This window comes from Heptranchias perlo, unplaced genomic scaffold, assembly GCF_035084215.1.
Source record: "Heptranchias perlo isolate sHepPer1 unplaced genomic scaffold, sHepPer1.hap1 HAP1_SCAFFOLD_252, whole genome shotgun sequence".
NCBI lineage: Eukaryota > Metazoa > Chordata > Chondrichthyes > Hexanchiformes > Hexanchidae > Heptranchias > Heptranchias perlo.
In genome coordinates this window covers 145,964-173,162 of record NW_027139264.1, presented here as the reverse complement: position 1 = coordinate 173,162, position 27,199 = coordinate 145,964, and the positions used below count along the sequence as shown (strand labels likewise).

Here is a 27,199-nt window from a genome sequence, read left to right as displayed (position 1 = left end):
CGGGCTGTTGGGGGACAATTCTCTGACACTCAGAAGGGGAAAGACTCCTTGCTGAGCTGTGAGTTTCAATCACCCACTGATTCCTCTCCAATCAGCCCTGTGGGTCGCGCATTTACTTTGTGGGAACTTGTTGATTTTCCTGAAACTAAAAGTATTTTACAGTTTTCTCTGTAAAAAGAATCTCTGCGTGGAATGGAATTCGAGCTGCTGAAGAACAACCTGGGCCAAGTGACAATTCCTCATGGAAGCCCATCAGTCTCAAATGTAACGGGGAATCGATGGGGGAACTGGACACTTCCCGGATAATAATGTCTCTTGATCGGGAACTGGATTCTCTTTTCTCTCTCATCCAATTCCACTTGGATATTCACGGAAGATCGAGGCATGAAAGCGATCCAGCTTCACAGCGCATCCCGGCTGATCAATGGTGGGATTCCCCCCTGTCTGTCTGGTGTTTTGGTCAGTCTGGGAGCGGTCACTGATGGTGGGATTCCCCTCTGTCTGTCTGGTGTTTTGGTCAGTCTGGGAGCGGTGATTGATGGTGAGATTCCCCCCTGTCTGTCTGGTGTTTTGGTCAGTCTGGGAGCGGTGACTGATGGTGAGATTCCCCTCTGTCTGTCTGGTGTTTTGGTCAGTCTGGGAGCAGTGACTGATGGTGAGATTCCCCCCTGTCTGTCTGGTGTTTTGGTCAGTCTGGGAGCGGTGATTGATGGTGAGATTCCCCCCTGTCTGTCTGGTGTTTTGGTCAGTCTGGGAGCGGTGATTGATGTTGAGATTCCCCCCTGTCTGTCTGGTGTTTTGGTCAGTCTGGGAGCGGTCACTGATGGTGAGATTCCCCTCTGTCTGTCTGGTGTTTTGGTCAGTCTGGGAGCGGTCACTGATGGTGAGATTCCCCTCTGTCTGTCTGGTGTTTTGGTCAGTCTGGGAGCGGTGACTGATGGTGAGATTCCCCCCTGTCTGTCTGGTGTTTTTGTCAGTCTGGGAGCGGTCACTGATGGTGAGATTCCCCTCTGTCTGTCTGGTGTTTTGGTCAGTCTGGGAGCGGTGACTGATGGTGAGATTCCCCCCTGTCTGTCTGGTGTTTTGGTCAGTCTGGGAGCGGTGATTGATGGTGAGATTCCCCTCTGTCTGTCTGGTGTTTTGGTCAGTCTGGGAGCGTTGACTGATGGTGAGATTCCCCCCTGTCTGTCTGGTGTTTTGGTCAGTCTGGGAGCGGTGACTGATGGTGAGATTCCCCCCTGTCTGTCTGGTGTTTTGGTCAGTCTGGGAGCGGTGATTGATGGTGAGATTCCCCTCTGTCTGTCTGGTGTTTTGGTCAGTCTGGGAGCGGTGATTGATGGTGGGATTCCCCTCTGTCTGTCTGGTGTTTTGGTCAGTCTGGGAGCGGTGATTGATGGTGAGATTCCCCCCTGTCTGTCTGGTGTTTTGGTCAGTCTGGGAGCGGTGATTGATGGTGAGATTCCCCTCTGTCTGTCTGGTGTTTTGGTCAGTCTGGGAGCGGTGACTGATGGTGAGATTCCCCCCTGTCTGTCTGGTGTTTTGGTCAGTCTGGGAGCGGTGATTGATGGTGAGATTCCCCTCTGTCTGTCTGGTGTTTTGGTCAGTCTGGGAGCGGTGACTGATGGTGAGATTCCCCCCTGTCTGTCTGGTGTTTTGGTCAGTCTGGGAGCAGTGACTGATGGTGAGATTCCCCCCTGTCTGTCTGGTGTTTTGGTCAGTCTGGGAGCGGTGATTGATGGTGAGATTCCCCTCTGTCTGTCTGGTGTTTTGGTCAGTCTGGGAGCGGTGACTGATGGTGAGATTCGCCCCTGTCTGTCTGGTGTTTTGGTCAGTCTGGGAGCGGTGATTGATGGTGAGATTCCCCTCTGTCTGTCTGGTGTTTTGGTCAGTCTGGGAGCGGTGACTGATGGTGAGATTCCCCTCTGTCTGTCTGGTGTTTTGGTCAGTCTGGGAGCGGTCACTGACCGTGGGATTCCCCCCTGTCTGTCTGGTGTTTTGGTCAGTCTGGGAGCGGTGACTGATGGTGAGATTCCCCCCTGTCTGTCTGGTGTTTTGGTCAGTCTGGGAGCGGTCACTGATGGTGGGATTCCCCTCTGTCTGTCTGGTGTTTTGGTCAGTCTGGGAGCGGTGATTGATGGTGAGATTCCCCTCTGTCTGTCTGGTGTTTTGGTCAGTCTGGGAGCGGTGACTGATGGTGGGATTCCCCTCTGTCTGTCTGGTGTTTTGGTCAGTCTGGGAGCGGTGATTGATGGTGAGATTCCCCTCTGTCTGTCTGGTGTTTTGGTCAGTCTGGGAGCGGTCACTGATGGTGAGATTCCCCCTCTGTCTGTCTGGTGTTTTGGTCAGTCTGGGAGCGGTCACTGATGGTGAGATTCCCCTCTGTCTGTCTGGTGTTTTGGTCAGTCTGGGAGCGGTGACTGATGGTGAGATTCCCCTCTGTCTGTCTGGTGTTTTGGTCAGTCTGGGAGCGGTGACTGATGGTGAGATTCCCCTCTGTCTGTCTGGTGTTTTGGTCAGTCTGGGAGCGGTGACTGATGGTGAGATTCCCCTCTGTCTGTCTGGTGTTTTGTTCAGTCTGGGAGCGGTGACTGATGGTGAGATTCCCCCCTGTCTGTCTGGTGTTTTGGTCAGTCTGGGAGCGGTGACTGATGGTGAGATTCCCCCCTGTCTGTCTGGTGTTTCAGTCAGTCTGGGAGCGGTGATTGATGGTGAGATTCCCCCCTGTCTGTCTGGTGTTTTGGTCAGTCTGGGAGCGGTGATTGATGGTGAGATTCCCCCCTGTCTGTCTGGTGTTTTGGTCAGTCTGGGAGCGGTGACTGATGGTGAGATTCCCCCCTGTCTGTCTGGTGTTTTGGTCAGTCTGGGAGCGGTGACTGATGGTGAGATTCCCCCCTGTCTGTCTGGTGTTTTGGTCAGTCTGGGAGCGGTGACTGATGGTGAGATTCCCCCCTGTCTGTCTGGTGTTTTGGTCAGTCTGGGAGCGGTGACTGATGGTGAGATTCCCCCCTGTCTGTCTGGTGTTTTGGTCAGTCTGGGAGCGGTGACTGATGGTGAGATTCCCCCCTGTCTGTCTGGTGTTTTGGTCAGTCTGGGAGCGGTCACTGATGGTGAGATTCCCCTCTGTCTGTCTGGTGTTTTGGTCAGTCTGGGAGCGGTCACTGATGGTGAGATTCCCCCCTGTCTGTCTGGTGTTTTGGTCAGTCTGGGAGCGGTGACTGATGGTGAGATTCCCCCCTGTCTGTCTGGTGTTTTGGTCAGTCTGGGAGCGGTGACTGATGGTGAGATTCCCCCCTGTCTGTCTGGTGTTTTGGTCAGTCTGGGAGCGGTGATTGATGGTGAGATTCCCCTCTGTCTGTCTGGTGTTTTGGTCAGTCTGGGAGCGGTGATTGATGGTGGGATTCCCCTCTGTCTGTCTGGTGTTTTGGTCAGTCTGGGAGCGGTGATTGATGGTGAGATTCCCCCCTGTCTGTCTGGTGTTTTGGTCAGTCTGGGAGCGGTGATTGATGGTGAGATTCCCCTCTGTCTGTCTGGTGTTTTGGTCAGTCTGGGAGCGGTGACTGATGGTGAGATTCCCCCCTGTCTGTCTGGTGTTTTGGTCAGTCTGGGAGCGGTGATTGATGGTGAGATTCCCCTCTGTCTGTCTGGTGTTTTGGTCAGTCTGGGAACAGTGACTGATGGTGAGATTCCCCCCTGTCTGTCTGCTGTTTTGGTCAGTCTGGGAGCGGTGATTGATGGTGAGATTCCCCTCTGTCTGTCTGGTGTTTTGGTCAGTCTGGGAGCGGTGACTGATGGTGAGATTCGCCCCTGTCTGTCTGGTGTTTTGGTCAGTCTGGGAGCAGTGATTGATGGTGAGATTCCCCTCTGTCTGTCTGGTGTTTTGGTCAGTCTGGGAGCGGTGATTGATGGTGAGATTCCCCTCTGTCTGTCTGGTGTTTTGGTCAGTCTGGGAGCGGTGACTGATGGTGAGATTCCCCTCTGTCTGTCTGGTGTTTTGGTCAGTCTGGGAGCGGTCACTGACCGTGGGATTCCCCCCTGTCTGTCTGGTGTTTTGGTCAGTCTGGGAGCGGTGACTGATGGTGAGATTCCCCCCTGTCTGTCTGGTGTTTTGGTCAGTCTGGGAGCGGTCACTGATGGTGGGATTCCCCTCTGTCTGTCTGGTGTTTTGGTCAGTCTGGGAGCGGTGATTGATGGTGAGATTCCCCTCTGTCTGTCTGTTGTTTTGGTCAGTCTGGGAGCGGTGACTGATGGTGGGATTCCCCTCTGTCTGTCTGGTGTTTTGGTCAGTCTGGGAGCGGTGATTGATGGTGAGATTCCCCTCTGTCTGTCTGGTGTTTTGGTCAGTCTGGGAGCGGTCACTGATGGTGAGATTCCCCCTCTGTCTGTGTGGTGTTTTGGTCAGTCTGGGAGCGGTCACTGATGGTGAGATTCCCCTCTGTCTGTCTGGTGTTTTGGTCAGTCTGGGAGCGGTGACTGATGGTGAGATTCCCCTCTGTCTGTCTGGTGTTTTGGTCAGTCTGGGAGCGGTGACTGATGGTGAGATTCCCCTCTGTCTGTCTGGTGTTTTGGTCAGTCTGGGAGCGGTGACTGATGGTGAGATTCCCCTCTGTCTGTCTGGTGTTTTGGTCAGTCTGGGAGCGGTGACTGATGGTGAGATTCCCCCCTGTCTGTCTGGTGTTTTGGTCAGTCTGGGAGCGGTGACTGATGGTGAGATTCCCCCCTGTCTGTCTGGTGTTTCAGTCAGTCTGGGAGCGGTGATTGATGGTGAGATTCCCCCCTGTCTGTCTGGTGTTTTGGTCAGTCTGGGAGCGGTGATTGATGGTGAGATTCCCCCCTGTCTGTCTGGTGTTTTGGTCAGTCTGGGAGCGGTGACTGATGGTGAGATTCCCCCCTGTCTGTCTGGTGTTTTGGTCAGTCTGGGAGCGGTGATTGATGGTGAGATTCCCCCCTGTCTGTCTGGTGTTTTGGTCAGTCTGGGAGCGGTGACTGATGGTGAGATTCCCCCCTGTCTGTCTGGTCGTTTTGGTCAGTCTGGGAGCGGTGACTGATGGTGAGATTCCCCCCTGTCTGTCTGGTGTTTTGGTCAGTCTGGGAGCGGTGACTGATGGTGAGATTCCCCTCTGTCTGTCTGGTGTTTTGGTCAGTCTGGGAGCGGTCACTGATGGTGAGATTCCCCCCTGTCTGTCTGGTGATTTGGTCAGTCTGGGAGCGGTGACTGATGGTGAGATTCCCCTCTGTCTGTCTGGTGTTTTGGTCAGTCTGGGAGCGGTCACTGATGGTGAGATTCCCCTCTGTCTGTCTGGTGTTTTGGTCAGTCTGGGAGCGGTCACTGATGGTGAGATTCCCCCCTGTCTGTCTGGTGTTTTGGTCAGTCTGGGAGCGGTCACTGATGGTGAGATTCCCCCCTGTCTGTCTGGTGTTTTGGTCAGTCTGGGAGCGGTCACTGATGGTGAGATTCCCCCCTGTCTGTCTGGTGTTTTGGTCAGTCTGGAAGCGGTGATTGATGGTGAGATTCCCCCCTGTCTGTCTGGTTTTTTGGTCAGTCTGGGAGCGGTGATTGATGGTGAGATTCCCCTCTGTCTGTCTGGTGTTTTGGTCAGTCTGGGAGCGGTGACTGATGGTGAGATTCCCCCCTGTCTGTCTGGTGTTTTGGTCAGTCTGGGAGCGGTGACTGATGGTGAGATTCCCCCCTGTCTGTCTGGTGTTTTGGTCAGTCTGGGAGCGGTGACTGATGGTGAGATTCCCCCCTGTCTGTCTGGTGTTTTGGTCAGTCTGGGAGCGGTCACTGATGGTGGGATTCCCCCCTGTCTGTCTGGTGTTTTGGTCAGTCTGGGAGCAGCAATGGCGGTGTTCATTACCCACAAGGCCGCGCGGCTCGGAAAGCGGTCCGCCCGCGGCCCCGGTGCACTCTGGGGAGACGGTCAGAGGCTCCGTCACGGAGAGAGAGAGAAGGAGAAAGAGAGAGAGGAGAGAGAGAGAGAGGAGGACAGGTGAGGGGGAGAGAGAGGAGGACAGGTGAGGGGGAGAGAGAGGAGGACAGGTGAGGGAGAGAGAGAGGAGGACAGGTGAGGAGGAGAGAGGAGGACAGGTGAGGGGGAGAGAGAGGAGGACAGGTGAGGGGGAGAGAGAGGAGGACAGGTGAGGGGGAGAGAGAGAGGAGGACAGGTGAGGAGAGAGAGAGAGGAGGACAGGTGAGGGGGAGAGAGAGAGAGGAGGACAGGTGAGGGGGAGAGAGAGAGGAGGACAGGTGAGGAGAGAGAGAGAGGAGGACAGGTGAGGGGGAGAGAGAGAGAGGAGGACAGGTGAGGGGGAGAGAGAGGAGGACAGGTGAGGGGGAGAGAGCGAGGAGGACAGGTGAGGGGGAGAGAGAGGAGGACAGGTGAGGGGGAGAGAGGAGGACAGGTGAGGGGGAGAGAGAGAGGAGGACAGGTGAGGGGGAGAGAGAGGAGGACAGGTGAGGGGGAGAGAGAGAGGAGGACAGGTGAGGGGGAGAGGGAGGAGGACAGGTGAGGGGGAGAGAGCGAGGAGGACAGGTGAGGGGGAGAGAGAGGAGGACAGGTGAGGGGGAGAGAGGAGGACAGGTGAGGGGGAGAGAGAGAGAGAGAGGAGGACAGGTGAGGGGGAGAGAGAGAGGAGGACAGGTGAGGGGGAGAGAGAGGAGGACAGGTGAGGGGGAGAGAGAGAGGAGGACAGGTGAGGGGGAGAGAGAGGAGGACAGGTGAGGGGGAGAGAGAGAGGAGGACAGGTGAGGGGGAGAGAGAGAGGAGGACAGGTGAGGGAGAGAGAGAGGAGGACAGGTGAGGGGGAGAGAGAGGAGGACAGGTGAGGGGGAGAGAGAGGAGGACAGGTGAGGGGGAGAGAGAGGAGGACAGGTGAGGAGAGAGAGAGGAGGACAGGTGAGGGGGAGAGAGAGGAGGACAGGTGAGGGGGAGAGAGAGAGGAGGACAGGTGAGGGGGAGAGAGAGGAGGACAGGTGAGGGGGAGAGAGAGAGGAGGACAGGTGAGGGGGAGAGAGAGAGGAGGACAGGTGAGGGAGAGAGAGAGGAGGACAGGTGAGGGGGAGAGAGAGGAGGACAGGTGAGGGGGAGAGAGAGGAGGACAGGTGAGGGGGAGAGAGAGGAGGACAGGTGAGGGGGAGAGAGAGGAGGACAGGTGAGGGGGAGAGAGAGGAGGACAGGTGAGGGGGAGAGAGAGAGGAGGACAGGTGAGGGGGAGAGAGAGGAGGACAGGTGAGGGGGAGAGAGAGGAGGACAGGTGAGGGGGAGAGAGAGGAGGACAGGTGAGGGGGAGAGAGAGAGGAGGACAGGTGAGGGGGAGAGAGAGAGGAGGACAGGTGAGGGGGAGAGAGAGAGGAGGACAGGTGAGGGGGAGAGAGAGGAGGACAGGTGAGGGGGAGAGAGAGAGGAGGACAGGTGAGGGGGAGAGAGAGGAGGACAGGTGAGGGGGAGAGAGAGGAGGACAGGTGAGGGGGAGAGAGAGGAGGACAGGTGAGGGGGAGAGAGAGGAGGACAGGTGAGGGGGAGAGAGAGGAGGACAGGTGAGGGGGAGAGAGAGGAGGACAGGTGAGGGGGAGAGAGAGGAGGACAGGTGAGAGGGAGAGAGAGAGGAGGACAGGTGAGGGGGAGAGAGAGGAGGACAGGTGAGAGGGAGAGAGAGGAGGACAGGTGAGAGGGAGAGAGAGAGGAGGACAGGTGAGGGGGAGAGAGGAGGACAGGTGAGGGGGAGAGAGGAGGACAGGTGAGGGGGAGAGAGAGGAGGACAGGTGAGGGGGAGAGAGAGGAGGACAGGTGAGGGGGAGAGAGAGGAGGACAGGTGAGGAGGAGAGAGAGGAGGACAGGTGAGGAGAGAGAGAGGAGGACAGGTGAGGGGGAGAGAGAGAGAGAGGAGGACAGGTGAGGGGGAGAGAGAGAGAGAGGAGGACAGGTGAGGGGGAGAGAGAGAGAGAGAGAGAGGAGGACAGGTGAGGGGGAGAGAGAGGAGGACAGGTGAGGAGGAGAGAGAGGAGGACAGGTGAGGAGAGAGAGAGGAGGACAGGTGAGGGGGAGAGAGAGGAGGACAGGTGAGGGGGAGAGAGAGGAGGACAGGTGAAGGAGAGAGAGAGGAGGACAGGTGAGGGGGAGAGAGAGGAGGACAGGTGAGGGAGAGAGAGAGGAGGACAGGTGAGGGGGAGAGAGAGGAGGACAGGTGAGGGAGAGAGAGAGGAGGACAGGTGAGGGGGAGAGAGAGGAGGACAGGTGAGGGGGAGAGGGAGGAGGACAGGTGAGGGGGAGAGAGAGGAGGACAGGTGAGGGGGAGAGAGAGGAGGACAGGTGAGGGGGAGAGAGAGGAGGACAGGTGAGGGGGAGAGAGAGATGAGGACAGGTGAGGGGGAGAGAGAGAGGAGGACAGGTGAGGGAGAGAGAGAGGAGGACAGGTGAGGGGGAGAGAGAGGAGGACAGGTGAGTGGGAGAGAGAGGAGGACAGGTGAGGGGGAGAGAGAGAGAGGAGGACAGGTGAGGGGGAGAGAGAGGAGGACAGGTGAGGGGGAGAGAGAGGAGGACAGGTGAGGGGGAGAGAGAGGAGGACAGGTGAGGGGGAGAGAGAGGAGGACAGGTGAGGGGGAGAGAGAGGAGGACAGGTGAGGGGGAGAGAGAGAGGAGGACAGGTGAGGGGGAGAGAGAGAGGAGGACAGGTGAGGGAGAGAGAGAGGAGGACAGGTGAGGGGGAGAGAGAGGAGGAGAGAGAGGAGGACAGGTGAGGAGGAGAGAGAGGAGGACAGGTGAGGGGGAGAGAGAGGAGGACAGGTGAGGAGAGAGAGAGGAGGACAGGTGAGGAGAGAGAGGAGGAGGACAGGTGAGGGGGAGAGAGAGAGGAGGACAGGTGAGGGGGAGAGAGAGGAGGAAAGGTGAGGAGGAGAGAGAGGAGGACAGGTGAGGGAGGGAGAGATGTTGGGTCAGAGGGAGAGGTTCTGAAACTGACTGAGTGTGAGAGAGTGAGTGAGTGAGTGTGAGAGAGTGAGTGAGTGTGTGCGAGTGAGTGTGCGACTGTGTGTGTGAGTCAGTGTGAGATCGTGACAGAGGATGTGAGTGTGAGATTGAGCGAGTGTGAGATTGTGTGTGTGAGAGACTGACGGTGAGTGTGTGAGCGGGGGGAGGGGGAGAGAGCGGGAGGGAGGGAGGGAGAGAGAGGGGGGAGTGAGTGTGTGTGTGAGAGTGGGAGGGAGGGAGGGAGAGGGGGGAGTGAGTGTGTCTGTGAGAGTGGGAGGGAGGGAGGGAGAGGGGGGAGTGAGTGTGTATGAGAGAGTGGGAGGGAGGGAGGGAGAGGGGGGAGTGAGTGTGTATGTGAGAGTGGGAGGGAGGGAGGGAGAGGGGGGAGTGAGTGTGTGTGAGAGTGGGAGGGAGGGAGGGAGAGGGGGGAGTGAGTGTGTATGTGAGAGTGGGAGGGAGGGAGGGAGAGGGGGGAGTGAGTGTGTATGTGAGAGTGGGAGGGAGGGAGGGAGAGGGGGGAGTGAGTGTGTATGTGAGAGTGGGAGGGAGGGAGGGAGAGGGGGGAGTGAGTGTGTATGTGAGAGTGGGAGGGAGGGAGGGAGAGGGGGGAGTGAGTGTGTGTGTGAGAGTGGGAGGGAGGGAGGGAGAGGGGGGAGTGAGTGTGTGTGTGAGAGTGGGAGGGAGGGAGGGAGAGGGGGGAGTGAGTGTGTGTGAGAGTGGGAGGGAGGGAGGGAGAGGGGGGAGTGAGTGTGTGTGTGAGAGTGGGAGGGAGGGAGGGAGAGGGGGGAGTGAGTGTGTATGTGAGAGTGGGAGGGAGGGAGGGAGAGGGGGGAGTGAGTGTGTATGTGAGAGTGGGAGGGAGGGAGGGAGAGGGGGGAGTGAGTGTGTATGTGAGAGTGGGAGGGAGGGAGTGAGAGGGGGGAGTGAGTGTGTATGTGAGAGTGGGAGGGAGGGAGGGAGAGGGGGGAGTGAGTGTGTATGTGAGAGTGGGAGGGAGGGAGGGAGAGGGGGGAGTGAGTGTTTATGTGAGAGTGGGAGGGAGGGAGGGAGAGGGGGGAGTGAGTGTTTATGTGAGAGTGGGAGGGAGGGAGGGAGAGGGGGGAGTGAGTGTGTATGAGAGTGGGAGGGAGGGAGGGAGAGGGGGGAGTGAGTGTGTATGTGAGAGTGGGAGGGAGGGAGGGAGAGGGGGGAGTGAGTGTGTGTGTGAGAGTGGGAGGGAGGGAGGGAGAGGGGGGAGTGAGTGTGTGTGTGAGAGTGGGAGGGAGGGAGGGAGAGGGGGGAGTGAGTGTGTGTGAGAGTGGGAGGGAGGGAGGGAGAGGGGGGAGTGAGTGTGTGTGTGAGAGTGGGAGGGAGGGAGGGAGGGAGAGGGGGGAGTGAGTGTGTATGAGAGAGTGGGAGGGAGGGAGGGAGAGGGGGGAGTGAGTGTTTATGTGAGAGTGGGAGGGAGGGAGGGAGGGAGAGGGGGGAGTGAGTGTGTATGTGAGAGTGGGAGGGAGGGAGGGAGAGGGGGGAGTGAGTGTGTATGAGAGTGGGAGGGAGGGAGGGAGAGGGGGGAGTGAGTGTGTATGTGAGAGTGGGAGGGAGGGAGGGAGAGGGGGGAGTGAGTGTGTATGAGAGTGGGAGGGAGGGAGGGAGAGGGGGGAGTGAGTGTGTATGTGAGAGTGGGAGGGAGGGAGGGAGAGGGGGGAGTGAGTGTGTATGTGAGAGTGGGAGGGAGGGAGGGAGAGGGGGGAGTGAGTGTGTGTGTGAGAGTGGGAGGGAGGGAGGGAGAGGGGGGAGTGAGTGTTTAATTGAGAGTGGGAGGGAGGGAGGGAGAGGGGGGAGTGAGTGTGTGTGTGAGAGTGGGAGGGAGGGAGGGAGGGAGGGAGAGGGGGGAGTGAGTGTGTATGAGAGAGTGGGAGGGAGGGAGGGAGAGGGGGGAGTGAGTGTGTATGTGAGAGTGGGAGGGAGGGAGGGAGAGGGGGGAGTGAGTGTGTGTGTGAGAGTGGGAGGGAGGGAGGGAGAGGGGGGAGTGAGTGTGTATGTGAGAGTGGGAGGGAGGGAGGGAGAGGGGGGAGTGAGTGTGTGTGAGAGTGGGAGGGAGAGTGGGAGGGAGGGAGGGAGAGGGGGGAGTGAGTGTGTATGTGAGAGTGGGAGGGAGGGAGGGAGAGGGGGGAGTGAGTGTGTATGTGAGAGTGGGAGGGAGGGAGGGAGAGGGGGGAGTGAGTGTGTATGTGAGAGTGGGAGGGAGGGAGGGAGAGGGGGAGTGAGTGTGTATGTGAGAGTGGGAGGGAGGGAGGGAGAGGGGGGAGTGAGTGTGTATGTGAGAGTGAGAGGGAGGGAGGGAGAGGGGGGAGTGAGTGTGTATGTGAGAGTGAGAGGGAGGGAGGGAGAGGGGGGAGTGAGTGTGTATGAGAGTGGGAGGGAGGGAGGGAGAGGGGGGAGTGAGTGTGTATGTGAGAGTGAGAGGGAGGGAGGGAGAGGGGGGAGTGAGTGTATGAGAGTGGGAGGGAGGGAGGGAGAGGGGGGAGTGAGTGTGTATGTGAGAGTGAGAGGGAGGGAGGGAGAGGGGGGAGTGAGTGTGTATGTGAGAGTGAGAGGGAGGGAGGGAGAGGGGGGAGTGAGTGTATGAGAGTGGGAGGGAGGGAGGGAGAGGGGGGAGTGAGTGTTTAATTGAGAGTGGGAGGGAGGGAGGGAGAGGGGGGAGTGAGTGTGTATGAGAGTGGGAGGGAGGGAGGGAGAGGGGGGAGTGAGTGTGTATGTGAGAGTGGGAGGGAGGGAGGGAGAGGGGGGAGTGAGTGTGTATGTGAGAGTGGGAGAGAGGGAGGGAGAGGGGGGAGTGAGTCTGTATGTGAGAGTGGGAGGGAGGGAGGGAGAGGGGGGAGTGAGTGTGTATGAGAGTGGGAGGGAGGGAGGGAGAGGGGGGAGTGAGTGTGTATGTGAGAGTGGGAGGGAGGGAGGGAGAGGGGGGAGTGAGTGTGTATGTGAGAGTGGGAGGGAGGGAGGGAGAGGGGGGAGTGAGTGTGTGTGTGAGAGTGGGAGGGAGGGAGGGAGAGGGGGGAGTGAGTGTGTATGAGAGAGTGGGAGGGAGGGAGGGAGAGGGGGGAGTGAGTGTGTGTGTGAGAGTGGGAGGGAGGGAGGGAGAGGGGGGAGTGAGTGTGTATGTGAGAGTGGGAGGGAGCGAGGGAGAGGGGGGAGTGAGTGTGTATGAGAGAGTGGGAGGGAGGGAGGGAGAGGGGGGAGTGAGTGTGTGTATGAGAGTGGGAGGGAGGGAGGGAGAGGGGGGAGTGTGTGTGTATGTGAGAGTGGGAGGGAGGGAGGGAGAGGGGGGAGTGAGTGTGTATGTGAGAGTGCGAGGGAGGGAGGGAGAGGGGGGAGTGTGTGTGTGAGAGTGGGAGGGAGGGAGGGAGAGGGGGGAGTGAGTGTGTGTGTGAGAGTGGGAGGGAGGGAGGGAGAGGGGGGAGTGAGTGTGTATGTGAGAGTGGGAGGGAGGGAGGGAGAGGGGGGAGTGAGTGTGTATGTGAGAGTGGGAGGGAGGGAGGGAGAGGGGGGAGTGAGTGTGTATGAGAGAGTGGGAGGGAGGGAGGGAGAGGGGGGAGTGAGTGTGTATGTGAGAGTGGGAGGGAGGGAGGGAGAGGGGGGAGTGAGTGTGTATGTGAGAGTGGGAGGGAGGGAGGGAGGGAGGGAGAGGGGGGAGTGAGTGTGTATGTGAGAGTGGGAGGGAGGGAGGGAGAGGGGGGAGTGAGTGTGTATGAGAGAGTGGGAGGGAGGGAGGGAGAGGGGGGAGTGAGTGTGTATGTGAGAGTGGGTGGGAGGGAGGGAGAGGGGGGAGTGAGTGTGTATGTGAGAGTGGGAGGGAGGGAGGGAGAGGGGGGAGTGAGTGTGTGTGAGATTGGGAGGGAGGGAGGGAGAGGGGGGAGTGAGTGTGTCTGTGAGAGTGGGAGGGAGGGAGGGAGAGGGGGGAGTGAGTGTTTATGTGAGAGTGAGAGGGAGGGAGGGAGAGGGGGGAGTGAGTGTGTATGTGAGAGTGGGAGGGAGGGAGGGAGAGGGGGGAGTGAGTGTGTATGTGAGAGTGGGAGGGAGGGAGGGAGAGGGGGAGTGAGTGTGTATGTGAGAGTGGGAGGGAGGGAGGGAGAGGGGGGAGTGAGTGTGTGTGTGAGAGTGGGAGGGAGGGAGGGAGAGGGGGGAGTGAGTGTGTATGTGAGAGTGGGAGGGAGGGAGGGAGAGGGGGGAGTGAGTGTGTATGTGAGAGTGGGAGGGAGGGAGGGAGAGGGGGGAGTGAGTGTGTGTGTGAGAGTGGGAGGGAGGGAGGGAGAGGGGGGAGTGAGTGTGTATGTGAGAGTGGGAGGGAGGGAGGGAGAGGGGGGAGTGAGTGTGTGTGTGAGAGTGGGAGGGAGGGAGGGAGAGGGGGGAGTGAGTGTGTATGAGAGAGTGGGAGGGAGGGAGGGAGAGGGGGGAGTGAGTGTGTATGTGAGAGTGGGAGGGAGGGAGGGAGGGAGAGGGGGGAGTGAGTGTGTGTGTGAGAGTGGGAGGGAGGGAGGGAGAGGGGGGAGTGAGTGTGTATGTGAGAGTGGGAGGGAGGGAGGGAGAGGGGGGAGTGAGTGTGTATGTGAGAGTGGGAGGGAGGGAGGGAGAGGGGGGAGTGAGTGTGTCTGTGAGAGTGGGAGGGAGGGAGGGAGAGGGGGGAGTGAGTGTGTGTGTGAGAGTGGGAGGGAGGGAGGGAGAGGGGGGAGTGAGTGTGTGTGTGAGAGTGGGAGGGAGGGAGGGAGAGGGGGGAGTGAGTGTGTATGTGAGAGTGGGAGGGAGGGAGGGAGAGGGGGGAGTGAGTGTGTATGTGAGAGTGGGAGGGAGGGAGGGAGGGAGAGGGGGGAGTGAGTGTGTATGTGAGAGTGGGAGGGAGGGAGGGAGAGGGGGGAGTGAGTGTGTATGAGAGAGTGGGAGGGAGGGAGGGAGAGGGGGGAGTGAGTGTGTATGTGAGAGTGGGAGGGAGGGAGGGAGAGGGGGGAGTGAGTGTGTATGAGAGAGTGGGAGGGAGGGAGGGAGAGGGGGGAGTGAGTGTGTATGTGAGAGTGGGAGGGAGGGAGGGAGAGGGGGGAGTGAGTGTGTATGTGAGAGTGGGAGGGAGGGAGGGAGAGGGGGGAGTGAGTGTTTATGTGAGAGTGGGAGGGAGGGAGGGAGAGGGGGGAGTGAGTGTGTATGTGAGAGTGGGAGGGAGGGAGGGAGAGGGGGGAGTGAGTGTGTATGTGAGAGTGGGAGGGAGGGAGGGAGAGGGGGGAGTGAGTGTGTGTGTGAGAGTGGGAGGGAGGGAGGGAGAGGGGGGAGTGAGTGTGTGTGTGAGAGTGGGAGGGAGGGAGGGAGAGGGGGGAGTGAGTGTGTATGTGAGAGTGGGAGGGAGGGAGGGAGGGAGAGGGTGGAGTGAGTGTGTGTGTGAGAGTGGGAGGGAGGGAGGGAGAGGGGGGAGTGAGTGTTTATGTGAGAGTGAGAGGGAGGGAGGGAGAGGGGGGAGTGAGTGTGTGTGTGAGAGTGGGAGGGAGGGAGGGAGAGGGGGGAGTGAGTGTGTATGTGAGAGTGGGAGGGAGGGAGGGAGAGGGGGGAGTGAGTGTGTGTGTGAGAGTGGGAGGGAGGGAGGGAGAGGGGGGAGTGAGTGTGTATGAGAGAGTGGGAGGGAGGGAGGGAGAGGGGGGAGTGAGTGTGTGTGTGAGGGTGGGAGGGAGGGAGGGAGAGGGGGGAGTGAGTGTGTCTGTGAGAGTGGGAGGGAGGGAGGGAGAGGGGGGAGTGAGTGTGTATGTGAGAGTGGGAGGGAGGGAGGGAGAGGGGGGAGTGAGTGTGTGTGTGAGAGTGGGAGGGAGGGAGGGAGAGGGGGGAGTGAGTGTGTGTGTGAGAGTGGGAGGGAGGGAGGGAGAGGCGGGAGTGATTGTGTGTGTGAGAGTGGGAGGGAGGGAGGGAGAGGGGGGAGTGAGTGTGTGTGAGAGTGGGAGGGAGGGAGGGAGAGGGGGGAGTGAGTGTGTATGTGAGAGTGGGAGGAAGGGAGGGAGAGGGGGGAGTGAGTGTGTGTGTGAGGGTGGGAGGGAGGGAGGGAGAGGGGGGAGTGAGTGTGTATGTGAGAGTGGGAGGGAGGGAGGGAGAGGGGGGAGTGAGTGTGTATGTGAGAGTGGGAGGGAGGGAGGGAGAGGGGGGAGTGAGTGTGTGTGAGAGTGGGAGGGAGGGAGGGAGAGGGGGGAGTGAGTGTGTGTGTGAGAGTGGGAGGGAGGGAGGGAGAGGGGGGAGTGAGTGTGTATGTGAGAGTGGGAGGGAGGGAGGGAGAGGGGGGAGTGAGTGTGTTTGTGAGAGTGGGAGGGAGGGAGGGAGTGGGGGGAGTGAGTGTGTTTGTGAGAGTGGGAGGGAGGGAGGGAGAGGGGGGAGTGAGTGTGTATGTGAGAGTGGGAGGGAGGGAGGGAGAGGGGGGAGTGAGTGTGTATGTGAGAGTGGGAGGGAGGGAGGGAGAGGGGGGAGTGAGTGTGTATGTGAGAGTGGGAGGGAGGGAGGGAGAGGGGGGAGTGAGTGTGTGTGTGAGAGTGGGAGGGAGGGAGGGAGAGGGGGGAGTGATTGTGTGTGTGAGAGTGGGAGGGAGGGAGGGAGAGGGGGGAGTGAGTGTGTGTGAGAGTGGGAGGGAGGGAGGGAGAGGGGGGAGTGAGTGTGTATGTGAGAGTGGGAGGAAGGGAGGGAGAGGGGGGAGTGAGTGTGTGTGTGAGGGTGGGAGGGAGGGAGGGAGAGGGGGGAGTGAGTGTGTGTGTGAGAGTGGGAGGGAGGGAGGGAGAGGGGGGAGTGAGTGTGTGTGTGAGGGTGGGAGGGAGGGAGGGAGAGGGGGGAGTGAGTGTGTGTGAGAGAGTGGGAGGGAGGGAGGGAGAGGGGGGAGTGAGTGTGTGTGTGAGAGTGGGAGGGAGGGAGGGAGAGGGGGGAGTGAGTGTGTGTGTGAGAGTGGGAGGGAGGGAGGGAGAGGGGGGAGTGAGTGTGTATGTGAGAGTGGGAGGGAGGGAGGGAGAGGGGGGAGTGAGTGTGTATGTGAGAGTGGGAGGGAGGGAGGGAGAGGGGGGACTGAGTGTGTATGTGAGAGTGGGAGGGAGGGAGAGGGGGGAGTGAGTGTGTATGTGAGAGTGGGAGGGAGGGAGGGAGAGGGGGGAGTGAGTGTGTATGAGAGAGTGGGAGGGAGGGAGGGAGAGGGGGGAGTGAGTGTGTATGTGAGAGTGGGAGGGAGGGAGGGAGAGGGGGGAGTGAGTGTGTATGTGAGAGTGGGAGGGAGGGAGGGAGAGGGGGGAGTGAGTGTTTATGTGAGAGTGGGAGGGAGGGAGGGAGAGGGGGGAGTGAGTGTGTATGAGAGAGTGGGAGGGAGGGAGGGAGAGGAGGGAGTGAGTGTGTGAGAGAGTGGGAGGGAGGGAGGGAGAGGGGGGAGTGAGTGTGTGTGTGAGAGTGGGAGGGAGGGAGGGAGAGGGGGGAGTGAGTGTGTGTGTGAGAGTGGGAGGGAGGGAGGGAGAGGGGGGAGTGAGTGTGTGTGTGAGAGTGGGAGGGAGGGAGGGAGAGGGGGGAGTGAGTGTGTATGAGAGAGTGGGAGGGAGGGAGGGAGAGGGGGGAGTGAGTGTGTGTGTGAGAGTGGGAGGGAGGGAGGGAGAGGGGGGAGTGAGTGTGTATGTGAGAGTGGGAGGGAGGGAGGGAGAGGGGGGAGTGAGTGTGTATGAGAGAGTGGGAGGGAGGGAGGGAGAGGAGGGAGTGAGTGTGTATGTGAGAGTGGGAGGGAGGGAGGGAGAGGGGGGAGTGAGTGTGTATGTGAGAGTGGGAGGGAGGGAGGGAGAGGGGGGAGTGAGTGTGTATGTGAGAGTGGGAGGGAGGGAGGGAGAGGGGGGAGTGAGTGTGTGTGTGAGAGTGGGAGGGAGGGAGGGAGAGGGGGGAGTGAGTGTGTATTTGAGAGTGGGAGGGAGGGAGGGAGAGGGGGGAGTGAGTGTGTATGTGAGAGTGGGAGGGAGGGAGGGAGAGGGGGGAGTGAGTGTGTATGTGAGAGTGGGAGGGAGGGAGGGAGAGGGGGGAGTGAGTGTGTATGAGAGAGTGGGAGGGAGGGAGGGAGAGGGGGGAGTGAGTGTGTATGAGAGAGTGGGAGGGAGGGAGGGAGAGGGGGGAGTGAGTGTGTATGTGAGAGTGTGAGAGTGGGAGGGAGAGGGGGGAGTGAGTGTGTGTGTGAGAGTAGGAGGGAGGGAGGGAGAGGGGGGAGTGAGTGTTTATGTGAGAGTGGGAGGGAGGGAGGGAGAGGGGGGAGTGAGTGTGTATGTGAGAGTGGGAGGGAGGGAGGGAGAGGGGGGAGTGAGTGTGTATGAGAGAGTGGGAGGGAGGGAGGGAGAGGGGGGAGTGAGTGTGTGTGAGAGTGGGAGGGAGGGAGGGAGAGGGGGGAGTGAGTGTGTGTGTGAGAGTGGGAGGGAGGGAGGGAGAGGGGGGAGTGAGTGTGTATGTGAGAGTGGGAGGGAGGGAGGGAGAGGGGGGAGTGAGTGTGTATGTGAGAGTGGGAGGGAGGGAGGGAGAGGGGGGAGTGAGTGTGTGTGAGAGTGAGAGGGAGGGAGGGAGAGGGGGGAGTGAGTGTGTATGTGAGAGTGGGAGGGAGGGAGGGAGAGGGGGGAGTGAGTGTGTATGTGAGAGTGGGAGGGAGGGAGGGAGAGGGGGGAGTGAGTGTGTATGAGAGTGGGAGGGAGGGAGGGAGAGGGGGGAGTGAGTGTGTGTGTGAGAGTGGGAGGGAGGGAGGGAGAGGGGGGAGTGAGTGTGTATGTGAGAGTGGGAGGGAGGGAGGGAGAGGGGGGAGTGAGTGTGTATGTGAGAGTGGGAGGGAGGGAGGGAGAGGGGGGAGTGAGTGTGTGTGAGAGTGGGAGGGAGGGAGGGAGAGGGGGGAGTGAGTGTGTGTGAGAGTGGGAGGGAGGGAGGGAGAGGGGGGAGTGAGTGTGTATGTGAGAGTGGGAGGGAGGGAGGGAGAGGGGGGAGTGAGTGTGTATGAGAGAGTGGGAGGGAGGGAGGGAGAGGGGGAGTGAGTGTGTATGAGAGAGTGGGAGGGAGGGAGGGAGAGGGGGGAGTGAGTGTGTATGAGAGAGTGGGAGGGAGGGAGGGAGAGGGGGGAGTGAGTGTGTATGAGAGAGTGGGAGGGAGGGAGGGAGAGGGGGGAGTGAGTGTGTATGTGAGAGTGGGAGGGAGGGAGGGAGAGGGGGGAGTGAGTGTGTATGTGAGAGTGGGAGGGAGGGAGGGAGAGGGGGGAGTGAGTGTGTATGAGAGAGTGAGAGGGAGGGAGGGAGAGGGGGGAGTGAGTGTGTGTGTGAGAGTGGGAGGGAGGGAGGGAGAGGGGGGAGTGAGTGTGTGTGTGAGAGTGGGAGGGAGGGAGGGAGAGGGGGGAGTGAGTGTGTGTGTGAGAGTGGGAGGGAGGGAGGGAGAGGGGGGAGTGAGTGTGTATGTGAGAGTGGGAGGGAGGGAGGGAGGGAGAGGGGGGAGTGAGTGTGTGTGAGAGAGTGGGAGGGAGGGAGGGAGAGGGGGGAGTGAGTGTGTGTGAGAGTGGGAGGGAGGGAGGGAGAGGGGGGAGTGAGTGTGTATGTGAGAGTGGGAGGGAGGGAGGGAGGGAGAGGGGGGAGTGAGTGTGTATGTGAGAGTGGGAGGGAGGGAGGGAGAGGGGGGAGTGAGTGTGTATGTGAGAGTGGGAGGGAGGGAGGGAGGGAGAGGGGGGAGTGAGTGTGTGTGAGAGAGTGGGAGGGAGGGAGGGAGAGGGGGGAGTGAGTTTGTGTGTGAGAGTGGGAGGGAGGGAGGGAGAGGGGGGAGTGAGTGTGTGAGAGTGGGAGGGAGCGAGGGAGAGGGGGGAGTGAGTGTGTGTGTGAGAGTGGGAGGGAGGGAGGGAGAGGGGGGAGTGAGTGTGTGTGTGAGAGTGGGAGGGAGGGAGGGAGAGGGGGGAGTGAGTGTGTATGTGAGAGTGGGAGGGAGGGAGGGAGAGGGGGGAGTGAGTGTGTATGTGAGAGTGGGAGGGAGGGAGGGAGAGGGGGGAGTGAGTGTGTATGTGAGAGTGGGAGGGAGGGAGGGAGAGGGGGGAGTGAGTGTGTATGTGAGAGTGGGAGGGAGGGAGGGAGAGGGGGGAGTGAGTGTGTATGTGAGAGTGGGAGGGAGGGAGGGAGAGGGGGGAGTGAGTGTGTGTGTGAGAGTGGGAGGGAGGGAGGGAGAGGGGGGAGTGAGTGTGTGTGTGAGAGTGGGAGGGAGGAAGGGAGAGGGGGGAGTGAGTGTGTGTGAGAGTGGGAGGGAGGGAGGGAGAGGGGGGAGTGAGTGTGTGTGAGAGTGGGAGGGAGGGAGGGAGAGGGGGGAGTGAGTGTGTATGTGAGAGTGGGAGGGAGGGAGGGAGAGGGGGGAGTGAGTGTGTATGAGAGAGTGGGAGGGAGGGAGGGAGAGGGGGGAGTGAGTGTGTATGTGAGAGTGGGAGGGAGGGAGGGAGGGAGGGAGAGGGGGGAGTGAGTGTGTATGTGAGAGTGGGAGGGAGGGAGGGAGAGGGGGGAGTGAGTGTGTATGTGAGAGTGGGAGGGAGGGAGGGAGGGAGAGGGGGGAGTGAGTGTGTATGTGAGAGTGGGAGGGAGGGAGGGAGAGGGGGGAGTGAGTGTGTATGTGAGAGTGGGAGGGAGGGAGGGAGAGGGGGGAGTGAGTGTGTATGTGAGAGTGGGAGGGAGGGAGGGAGAGGGGGGAGTGAGTGTGTATGTGAGAGTGGGAGGGAGGGAGGGAGAGGGGGGAGTGAGTGTGTGTGTGAGAGTGGGAGGGAGGGAGGGAGAGGGGGGAGTGAGTGTGTGTGTGAGAGTGGGAGGGAGGGAGGGAGAGGGGGGAGTGAGTGTGTGTGTGAGAGTGGGAGGGAGGGAGGGAGAGGGGGGAGTGAGTGTGTGTGTGAGAGTGGGAGGGAGGGAGGGAGAGGGGGGAGTGAGTGTGTATGTGAGAGTGAGAGAGTGAAGGAAGGCAGGGGGAGGGAGTGGGTGAGATCACAGCCAAGATAAAGTTGCATTAAAAGCTACAAAGAGACTGATCCTGGTCTGAATGGGATGAGCTCGGAGGAGAGATGAGAGAAACTTAAATTTTAGACTTTAGAAAAAAGGGCGCAAACTTAATATCAATCAGAAAAGAATAAAGGGACTTTTTTCATGCAGCGAGTTATTGAGAAATCCCCTTTTCAAAACCAGTGGTGGACACAGAGTCCAGAATCGCTTTGATGAAGCCGTCTCTCTGTGGGGAGCACACTCACACCTGAGTCTGAGGTTATCAGTTCAACTCCCACTCCAGACACTTGACCAGATAATCCTGGCTCACACTCCAGTGCAGGACTGAGCGAGCACTGTACTGTGGGAGGGGCAGTACTGAGGGAGCGCTGCGCTGTGGGAGGGGCAGAACTGAGGGAGTGCTGTACTGTCGGAGGGGCAGTACTGAGGGAGCGCTGCGCTGTGGGAGGGGCAGTACTGAGGGAGCACTGCACTGTAGGAGGGGCAGTACTGAGGGACTGCTGTACTATCTGAGGGACAGTACTGAGGGAGCGCTGCACTGTGGGAGGGACAGGACTGAGGGAGCGCTGTACTGAGGGAGGGGCAGTACTGAGGGAGCGCTGCACTGTCAGAGGGGCAGTACTGAGGGAGTGCTGCACTGTCAGAGGGGCAGTACTGAGGGAGTGCTGCACTGTCAGAGGGGCAGTACTGAGGGAGTGCTGCACTGTCAGAGGGGCAGTACTGAGGGAGTGCTGTACTGTGGGAGGGACAGTACTGAGGGAGTGCTGCACTGTCAGAGGGGCAGTACTGAGGGAGTGCTGTACTGTGGGAGGGACAGTACTGAGGGAGTGCTGTACTATCTGAGGGGACAGTACTGAGGGAGCGCTGCATTGTCTGAGGGGCAGTACTGAGGGAGTGCTGCACTGTCTGAGGGACAGAACTGAGGGAGCGCTGCACTGTCGGAGAGGCAGTACTGAGGGAGCACTGCACTGTCGGAGGGGCAGGACTGAGGGAGTGCTGCACTGTCGGAGGGGCAGTACTGAGGGAGTGCTGCATTGTCGGAGGGGCAGTACTGAGGGAGCACTGCACTGTCGGAGGGGCAGGACTGAGGGAGCACTGCACTGTCGGAGGGGCAGTACTGAGGGAGCACTGCACTGTCTGAGGGGCAGGACTGAGGGAGCACTGCACTGTCGGAGGGGCAGGACTGAGGGAGCACTGCACTGTCGGAGGGGCAGTACTGAGGGAGCACTGCACTGTCGGAGGGGCAGGACTGAGGGAGTGCTGCACTGTCGGAGGGGCAGTACTGAGGGAGTGCTGCATTGTCGGAGGGGCAGTACTGAGGGAGCGCTGCACTGTCGGAGGGGTAGTACTGAGGGAGTGCTGCATTGTCGGAGGGGCAGTACTGAGGGAGCGCTGCACTGTCGGAGGTGCCGTGTTTCAAATGAGGCGTTAACTCGAGACCCCGTCTGCGCTCTCAGTTGAACGTAAAAGATTCCACGGCACTATTTCGAAGAAGAGCAGGGGAGTTCTCCCCGGGCACCGTACACGGGGGTGTGACTTACACATCAATATCCCATAGTGTACAGTTGCCTTGGCAGCAGATAAAGATATAGAATCATAGATTGATACAGAGCAGAAGGAGGCCGTTCGTCCCATCGTGCCTGTACTGGCTCTTTGAAAGAGCTATCCAATTAGTCCCATTCCCCTGCAAATTTCCCCCCTTCATGTATTTATCCAATTCCCTTTTGAAAAGCAATCTGCTTCCACCACCCTTTCAGGCAGTGCATTGCAGATCAGAACAACTCGCTGCATGAAAATATATTTCCTCATGTCGCCTCTGGTTCTTTTGCCAGTTATCTTAAACCTGCGACCCTTCTGCCAGTGGAAACGGTTTCTCCTTATTTGCTCGATCAAAACCCTGCATAATTTTGAACACCTCCACCAAATCTCCCCTTCACCTTCTCTGCCCTGAGGAGAACAACCCCAACCTCTGGACAGCCCCGCATCCCTGGTACCATTCTCGTCAAACCTCCTCTGCGCCCTCTCCAAGGCCTTGACATCCTTCCTAAAGTGTTCATTTGTTTCATTTGTTTCTCAGTTTTGGAGGAGACTCGAGGAGTCGAAGGACCCAGCTGAGCCCCCTTGGTGAGGGGTGGGATGGAAAAGCCACCCGTTCTCCGAGACAGTCCGTGCAAGGTGTCGGCATTGGTTGGATTTGGAGAGGGACAGCTGTTGACAACGAAGAGACGTTCTCCTGCCTTGTCCAACTAGCCCGGACCCAGTGTGGGGGGTGGAGCATTGGCATTGCCTGGCAATTGAGTTGTCCTGTTGAACTCGTCCTCCTCTGATCTTCAGCAAGGGAAATGCATCCGGAGGAGGGGCTCTTTCGTGCCTAGGATTTGGGCAGCGTGCTTTGCCTGAGATCCACTGCCCTCGCTGCCTCGTCCTTTGTGCGGAGTCTCCTGTTGCTCATTTTCCACCCTCGCCTCCCCCCAAAGTGCGGAGTCTTGTTCCTCGTCGCAAGGGCAGGAGGGAGAATGGATCCGCAAACCGCTGTTTCCCCGCCCTGCGACCTGCCAGGGGGCGAGCGCGCCCCCCGGGGGGACAAGAGGGTGCAGTGTCCCGACTGCGGGAAGATGTTCAGCCGCCCCTCCAACCTCAAGATCCACCGCTACATCCACCTGGGGCAGAAGCAGTTCCAGTGCCCGACCTGCGGCAAGGCCTTTGCCCAGCCCTCCGGCCTGCGCCAGCACCAGCGGGTACACTCCGGTGACAAGCCCTTCACCTGCCCCGTGTGCCACAAGGCCTTCGCCTGGCTCTACGCCATGCGCCAGCACCAGCGTCTCCACACTGGCGAGAAGCCCTTCGCCTGCCCGGTGTGCCACAAGGCCTTTGCCCGCTCCTCCGACCAGCTGGTCCACCAGCGCATCCACATGAGGGAGAAGCCCTACCGCTGCTTGGCCTGCCCCATGAGCTTCGTCCGCTCCTCCTCGCTACTGATGCACCAGCGGGTCCACACCGGCATGAAGATCTACAAGTGCCCCATTTGCGCCAAGATGTACAGCCACCTGTCACCCTTCTCCACGCACAGGTGCTGCCACTCCGGGGAAAGCTCCGACAGATCTCCGGCCCAGGCGAAGACCCCTGGTCCCAACGGGGACCCTTCACCTTCCTCCTCTTCCTCCCCCTGCCCACCGAAGCAGCACCTGTGCTCGGTGTGCGGGAAGAGCTTCTCCCGGCCGTACAGCCTCACCGTCCACCGGCGCGTCCACACCGGCGAGCGGCCCTACAAGTGCACGCTGTGCGACCAGGCCTTCGCCCACGCCTACAGCTTCCTGAACCACCAGCGCCTGCACAGCGGGGACAAGGCCTACAAGTGCTCGATGTGCGGGAAGGCCTTCCTCCGCTCGACGGCCCTCCTGGTCCACGAGCGCATCCACTCAGAGTGGCCTCGGCGGGCCTTCAGCCGGCGGTCGCAGCTGTTCCGGCGCCGTGCGGCGAGGTCCGGTTCGACCCCTCCCCCACCCGCCTCCGGTCACTCGGTTACCCCTCCGACCTCTCGCGGGATCGGCGCGCCCTCTGAGGGGAGGAGCTCTCCAAATGCTGGGCGTGTGAGAAGGACTTCACCTCGTCTCCTGAAACGTCACCAGACGCAGGAGTAGAAATCCAACTTGGGCGGCAGCGCATCAGCCACCCGTTATACGCCCGGCCCGATATTGGGTTCCATTGGCTATACCGCCCGTTATACGCCCGGCCCGATATTGGGTTCCATCGGCTATACCGCCCGTTATACGCCCGGCCCGATATTGGGTTTCGTTGGCTATGCCGCCTGTTATACGCCCGGCCCGATATTGGGTTCCATTGGCTATACTGCCCGTTATACGCCCGGCCCGATATTGGGTTCCGTTGGCTATACCGCCCGTTATATGCCCGGCCCGATATTGGGTTCCATTGGCTATGCCGCCTGTTATACGCCCGGCCCGATATTGGGTTCCATTGGCTATACTGCCCGTCATGCACCTGGCCCGATATTGGGTTCCGTTGGCTATACCGCCCATTATACGCCCGGCCCGATATTGGGTGCCATTGGCTATACTGCCCGTCATACACCTGGCCCGATATTGGGTTCCGTTGGCCATACCGCCCGTTATACGCCCGGCCCGATATTGGGTTCCGTTGGCCATACCGCCCGTTATGTGCCCGGCCTGATATTGGGTTCCGTTGGCCATACTGCCCGTTTCACGCTTCCGCTCGAGATGGATTTCTGCCCCACAATATATAAACCATAGTTTCTCAGCTTCAACTCTCCCAACTCGTTGACTGCTGCCAAGAGGTACAAGCTTCACAGGAGACATTGCAGCCAGGAAGCTTCTGACACAAGCAACAAGAGAACATGTTCGAAAGAAGGACAGAAAAAGAACTTGCATTTATTTAAAGCACCTTTCATGACCTCAGGATGTTCCAAAGTGCCTCACAGAAAATGAAATACTTTTTAACGTGTCGTCACTGCTGTCGGCAAATGCAGCAGCCAATTTGTGCACAGGTGCGGGGTTCAGGGTGAGGGGAAGGTGAGGGGTGAGGGGAAGGTGAGGGGTGAGGGGCAGGTGAGGGGTGAAGGGAAGGTGAGGGGTGAGGGGAAGGTGAGGGGTGAGGGGAAGGTGAGGGGTGAGGGGAAGGTGTGGGGTTCATGGTGAGGGGCTCAGGGTGAGGGGTTCAGGGTGAGGGGAAGGTGAGGGGTGAGGGGAAGGTGAGGGGTGAAGGGAAGGTGAGGGGTGAGTGGAAGGTGAGGGGTGAGGGGTGAAGGGAAGGTGAGGGGTGAGGGGTGAAGGGAAGGTGAGGGGTGAGGGGTGAAGGGAAGGTGAGGGGTGAGGGGTGAAGGGAAGGTGCCAGGCCCAGGGTGTGGGGTTCAGGGTGAGGGGAGGGTGCCGGGCTCAGGGTGAGGGGAAGGTGAGGGGTGAGGGGAAGGTGAGGGGTGAGGGGAAGGTGAGGGGTGAGGGGAAGGTGAGGGGTGAGGGGAAGGTGAGGGGTGAGGGGAAGGTGAGGGGTGAGGGGAAGGTGAGGGAGGGGTGAGGGGAAGGTGAGGGGTGAGGGGAAGGTGAGGGGTGAGGGGAAGGTGAGGGGTGAAGGGAAGGTGAGGGGTGAGGGGCTCAAGGTGAGGGGCTCAGGGTGAGGGGCTCAGGGTGAGGGGTTCAGGGTGAGGGGTTCAGGGTGAGGGGTTCAGGGTGAGGGGTTCAGGGTGAGGGGTGAAGGGAAGGTGAGGGGTGAGGGGTTCTGGGTGAGGGGCTCAGGGTGTGGGTTCTGGGTGAGGGGCTCGGGGTGAGGGGAATGGGGTAAGAATCCCGGAGAGTGGAAGGTCTCATTAAGACTGTGTTTGGCCTCGAGCTCACTAACTGTAACCTTACTTCAAGCTGTTTAATTATGGGATGCTCGATACTGCCTACAAACAGTTTCAAAGTCCGGTGGATTAGAGCAGGTTACTTGAATTAACCATTGCTTACCAGCATAATAAATATGTATCAAATATCTGTAAAATGAGTGTTTTGGATGATTTAACCCCTCGCACACCTCCCCCTCTCAGGCTAATGTGCAATATTGTTGTCCAGAGCTCTGGTTAGTGCCCATCTGGAGTACTATCTTGTGTTGTGGACACTGCAGCTCAGGAAGGATATATTGGCCTTGGAGGGGGTGCAGTGCAGATTCCCCAGAATGATACAGTGGAACCTGCTTAGTTGCAATCGTTTGGGACAACCTCGCAAATTGCGATGAAACGGAAATTTTTATCAAGCGGGAAGCAACAAAAATGAAGGCTGGTCTGGTGCACAACTATTTTTATTTGTCTGGATTTCTTCCAACATCTTGCTGAAGGCTGAAGGCAGGAGAGCATCTTAAAAAGTGATGGAAAATGCTCCCGTCTCGGGAGTTTTTTTAATGTTGCGATGTCAGTTCTAGTTTGGCGGGGATTGGAAATCATTAAACCTTCGCCCTCTCCCTCCCTGCGCGTAGAATTCAACAAACCTTTCACGACCTATTGCCTCGATGTATCGAGGCAGAACGCACAGTTGCTCTCTAACTTTGGGAATTACCAGCTCAGGCCCATCTTCGTTCACACCCTCTCCGGCCTCTGTTTCCAAGTCATTCAGAAAAGAAACCATTTCTGCGTCTCTCCGTACTTTCCCCGCCGAGTTCTGTGGCCAGCTCGAAAGCAAAATACTGCGGTTGGGGGAAATCAGACATAAAAACAGATAATGCTCGAGCGACTGGAGAAACTGGGGTTGTTCTCCTTTGAGCAAAGGTGGTTATGGAGAGATTTGATCGAGGTGTTCAAAATCATGAATTGTTTTGACAGAGTAAATAAGCAGAAACTGTTTGCAGTGGTAGAGGGGTCAGTAACCAGATGACACAGTTTTAAGGTTAATGGCAAAAGAATCAGAGGGGAGATGAGGAAACATTTTTTTACGCAGCGAATTGTTCTGATCTGGAATGCACTGCCTGAAAGGGCGGTGGAAGCAGATTCAATAGTAACTTTCAAATGGGAATTGGATAAATACTTGAAGGGGAAAGATTTACAGGGCTGTAGGGAAAACACAGGGGAGTGGGACTAATTGGATCGCTCTTTCAAAGAGCTAGCACAGGCACGATGGGCTGAATGACTTCCTTCTGTGCTGAACTATACTAAGATACCACTATGAAATACTCAGCAGGTCAGGCAGCATCTGTGGAGAAAGAAACAGAGTTAACGTTTCAGGTCGATGACCTTTCATCAGAACTGAGTTGTGCAACTGGTTCTGTGACTCAGACTGTGGACAGAGACTGTCGAGAGGAGAGGTGAACAGCTTTTAAACAAGTGCAATCAGGCAAAAGGGAAAGAACAAAAGGGAAGGTCTGTGGTAGGGCGGGGAGCAGGAGTGGTTAAATGGCAAAAGGAGGTGATAATTGGACAAATGCAGGCGGAGGAGGTGGAAATGGTGACAGCAGAATAACAGAGGGGGAAGGGAGCAGTGAAAATCGGTCAAAGTGGAGAGGGTTGACATGGCCCCGGGAATATGGCGGACAAAAGACAGGGAGACCCCAGGGGTGCGGACCACCCCACCGGCCATGTACTGACAGGGGATCCCCACCCCAAGTACCAGCTACAGGGTCCTGGGGAGAGAGCAGGGCCAAGGGATTGGTTTAGGATTGACACGGGGCTATGGGGAGAGGGCGGGGCAGTGAGATTAGTTTGGGATTGATACAGGATTATGGGGGGAGAGTGGGACAGTGGGA

The 27,199-nt window shown here is 59.0% G+C and overlaps 1 protein-coding gene across 4 annotated transcripts; it reads left to right on the top strand.

Annotated features, from left to right (window-relative positions):
- LOC137310406 (zinc finger protein ZFP2-like) lies at nucleotides 1-24,496 on the top strand. 4 transcript variants are annotated; one of them, XM_067978240.1, is made up of 2 exons: nucleotides 1-427; nucleotides 22,035-24,496. In XM_067978240.1, the coding sequence occupies exon 2, from the start codon at nucleotides 22,474-22,476 to the stop codon at nucleotides 23,596-23,598; it is 1,125 nt and encodes a 374-aa protein (XP_067834341.1). In that variant the 5' UTR covers nucleotides 1-427; nucleotides 22,035-22,473; the 3' UTR covers nucleotides 23,599-24,496. The 4 variants fall into 4 exon arrangements, with proteins under 4 accessions (XP_067834341.1, XP_067834340.1, XP_067834343.1 ...); XM_067978239.1 differs by lacking the exon at nucleotides 1-427 and adding an exon at nucleotides 5,919-5,987; XM_067978242.1 differs by lacking the exon at nucleotides 1-427 and adding an exon at nucleotides 6,587-6,611.
- Nucleotides 24,497-27,199: the final 2,703 nt, after the last annotated feature.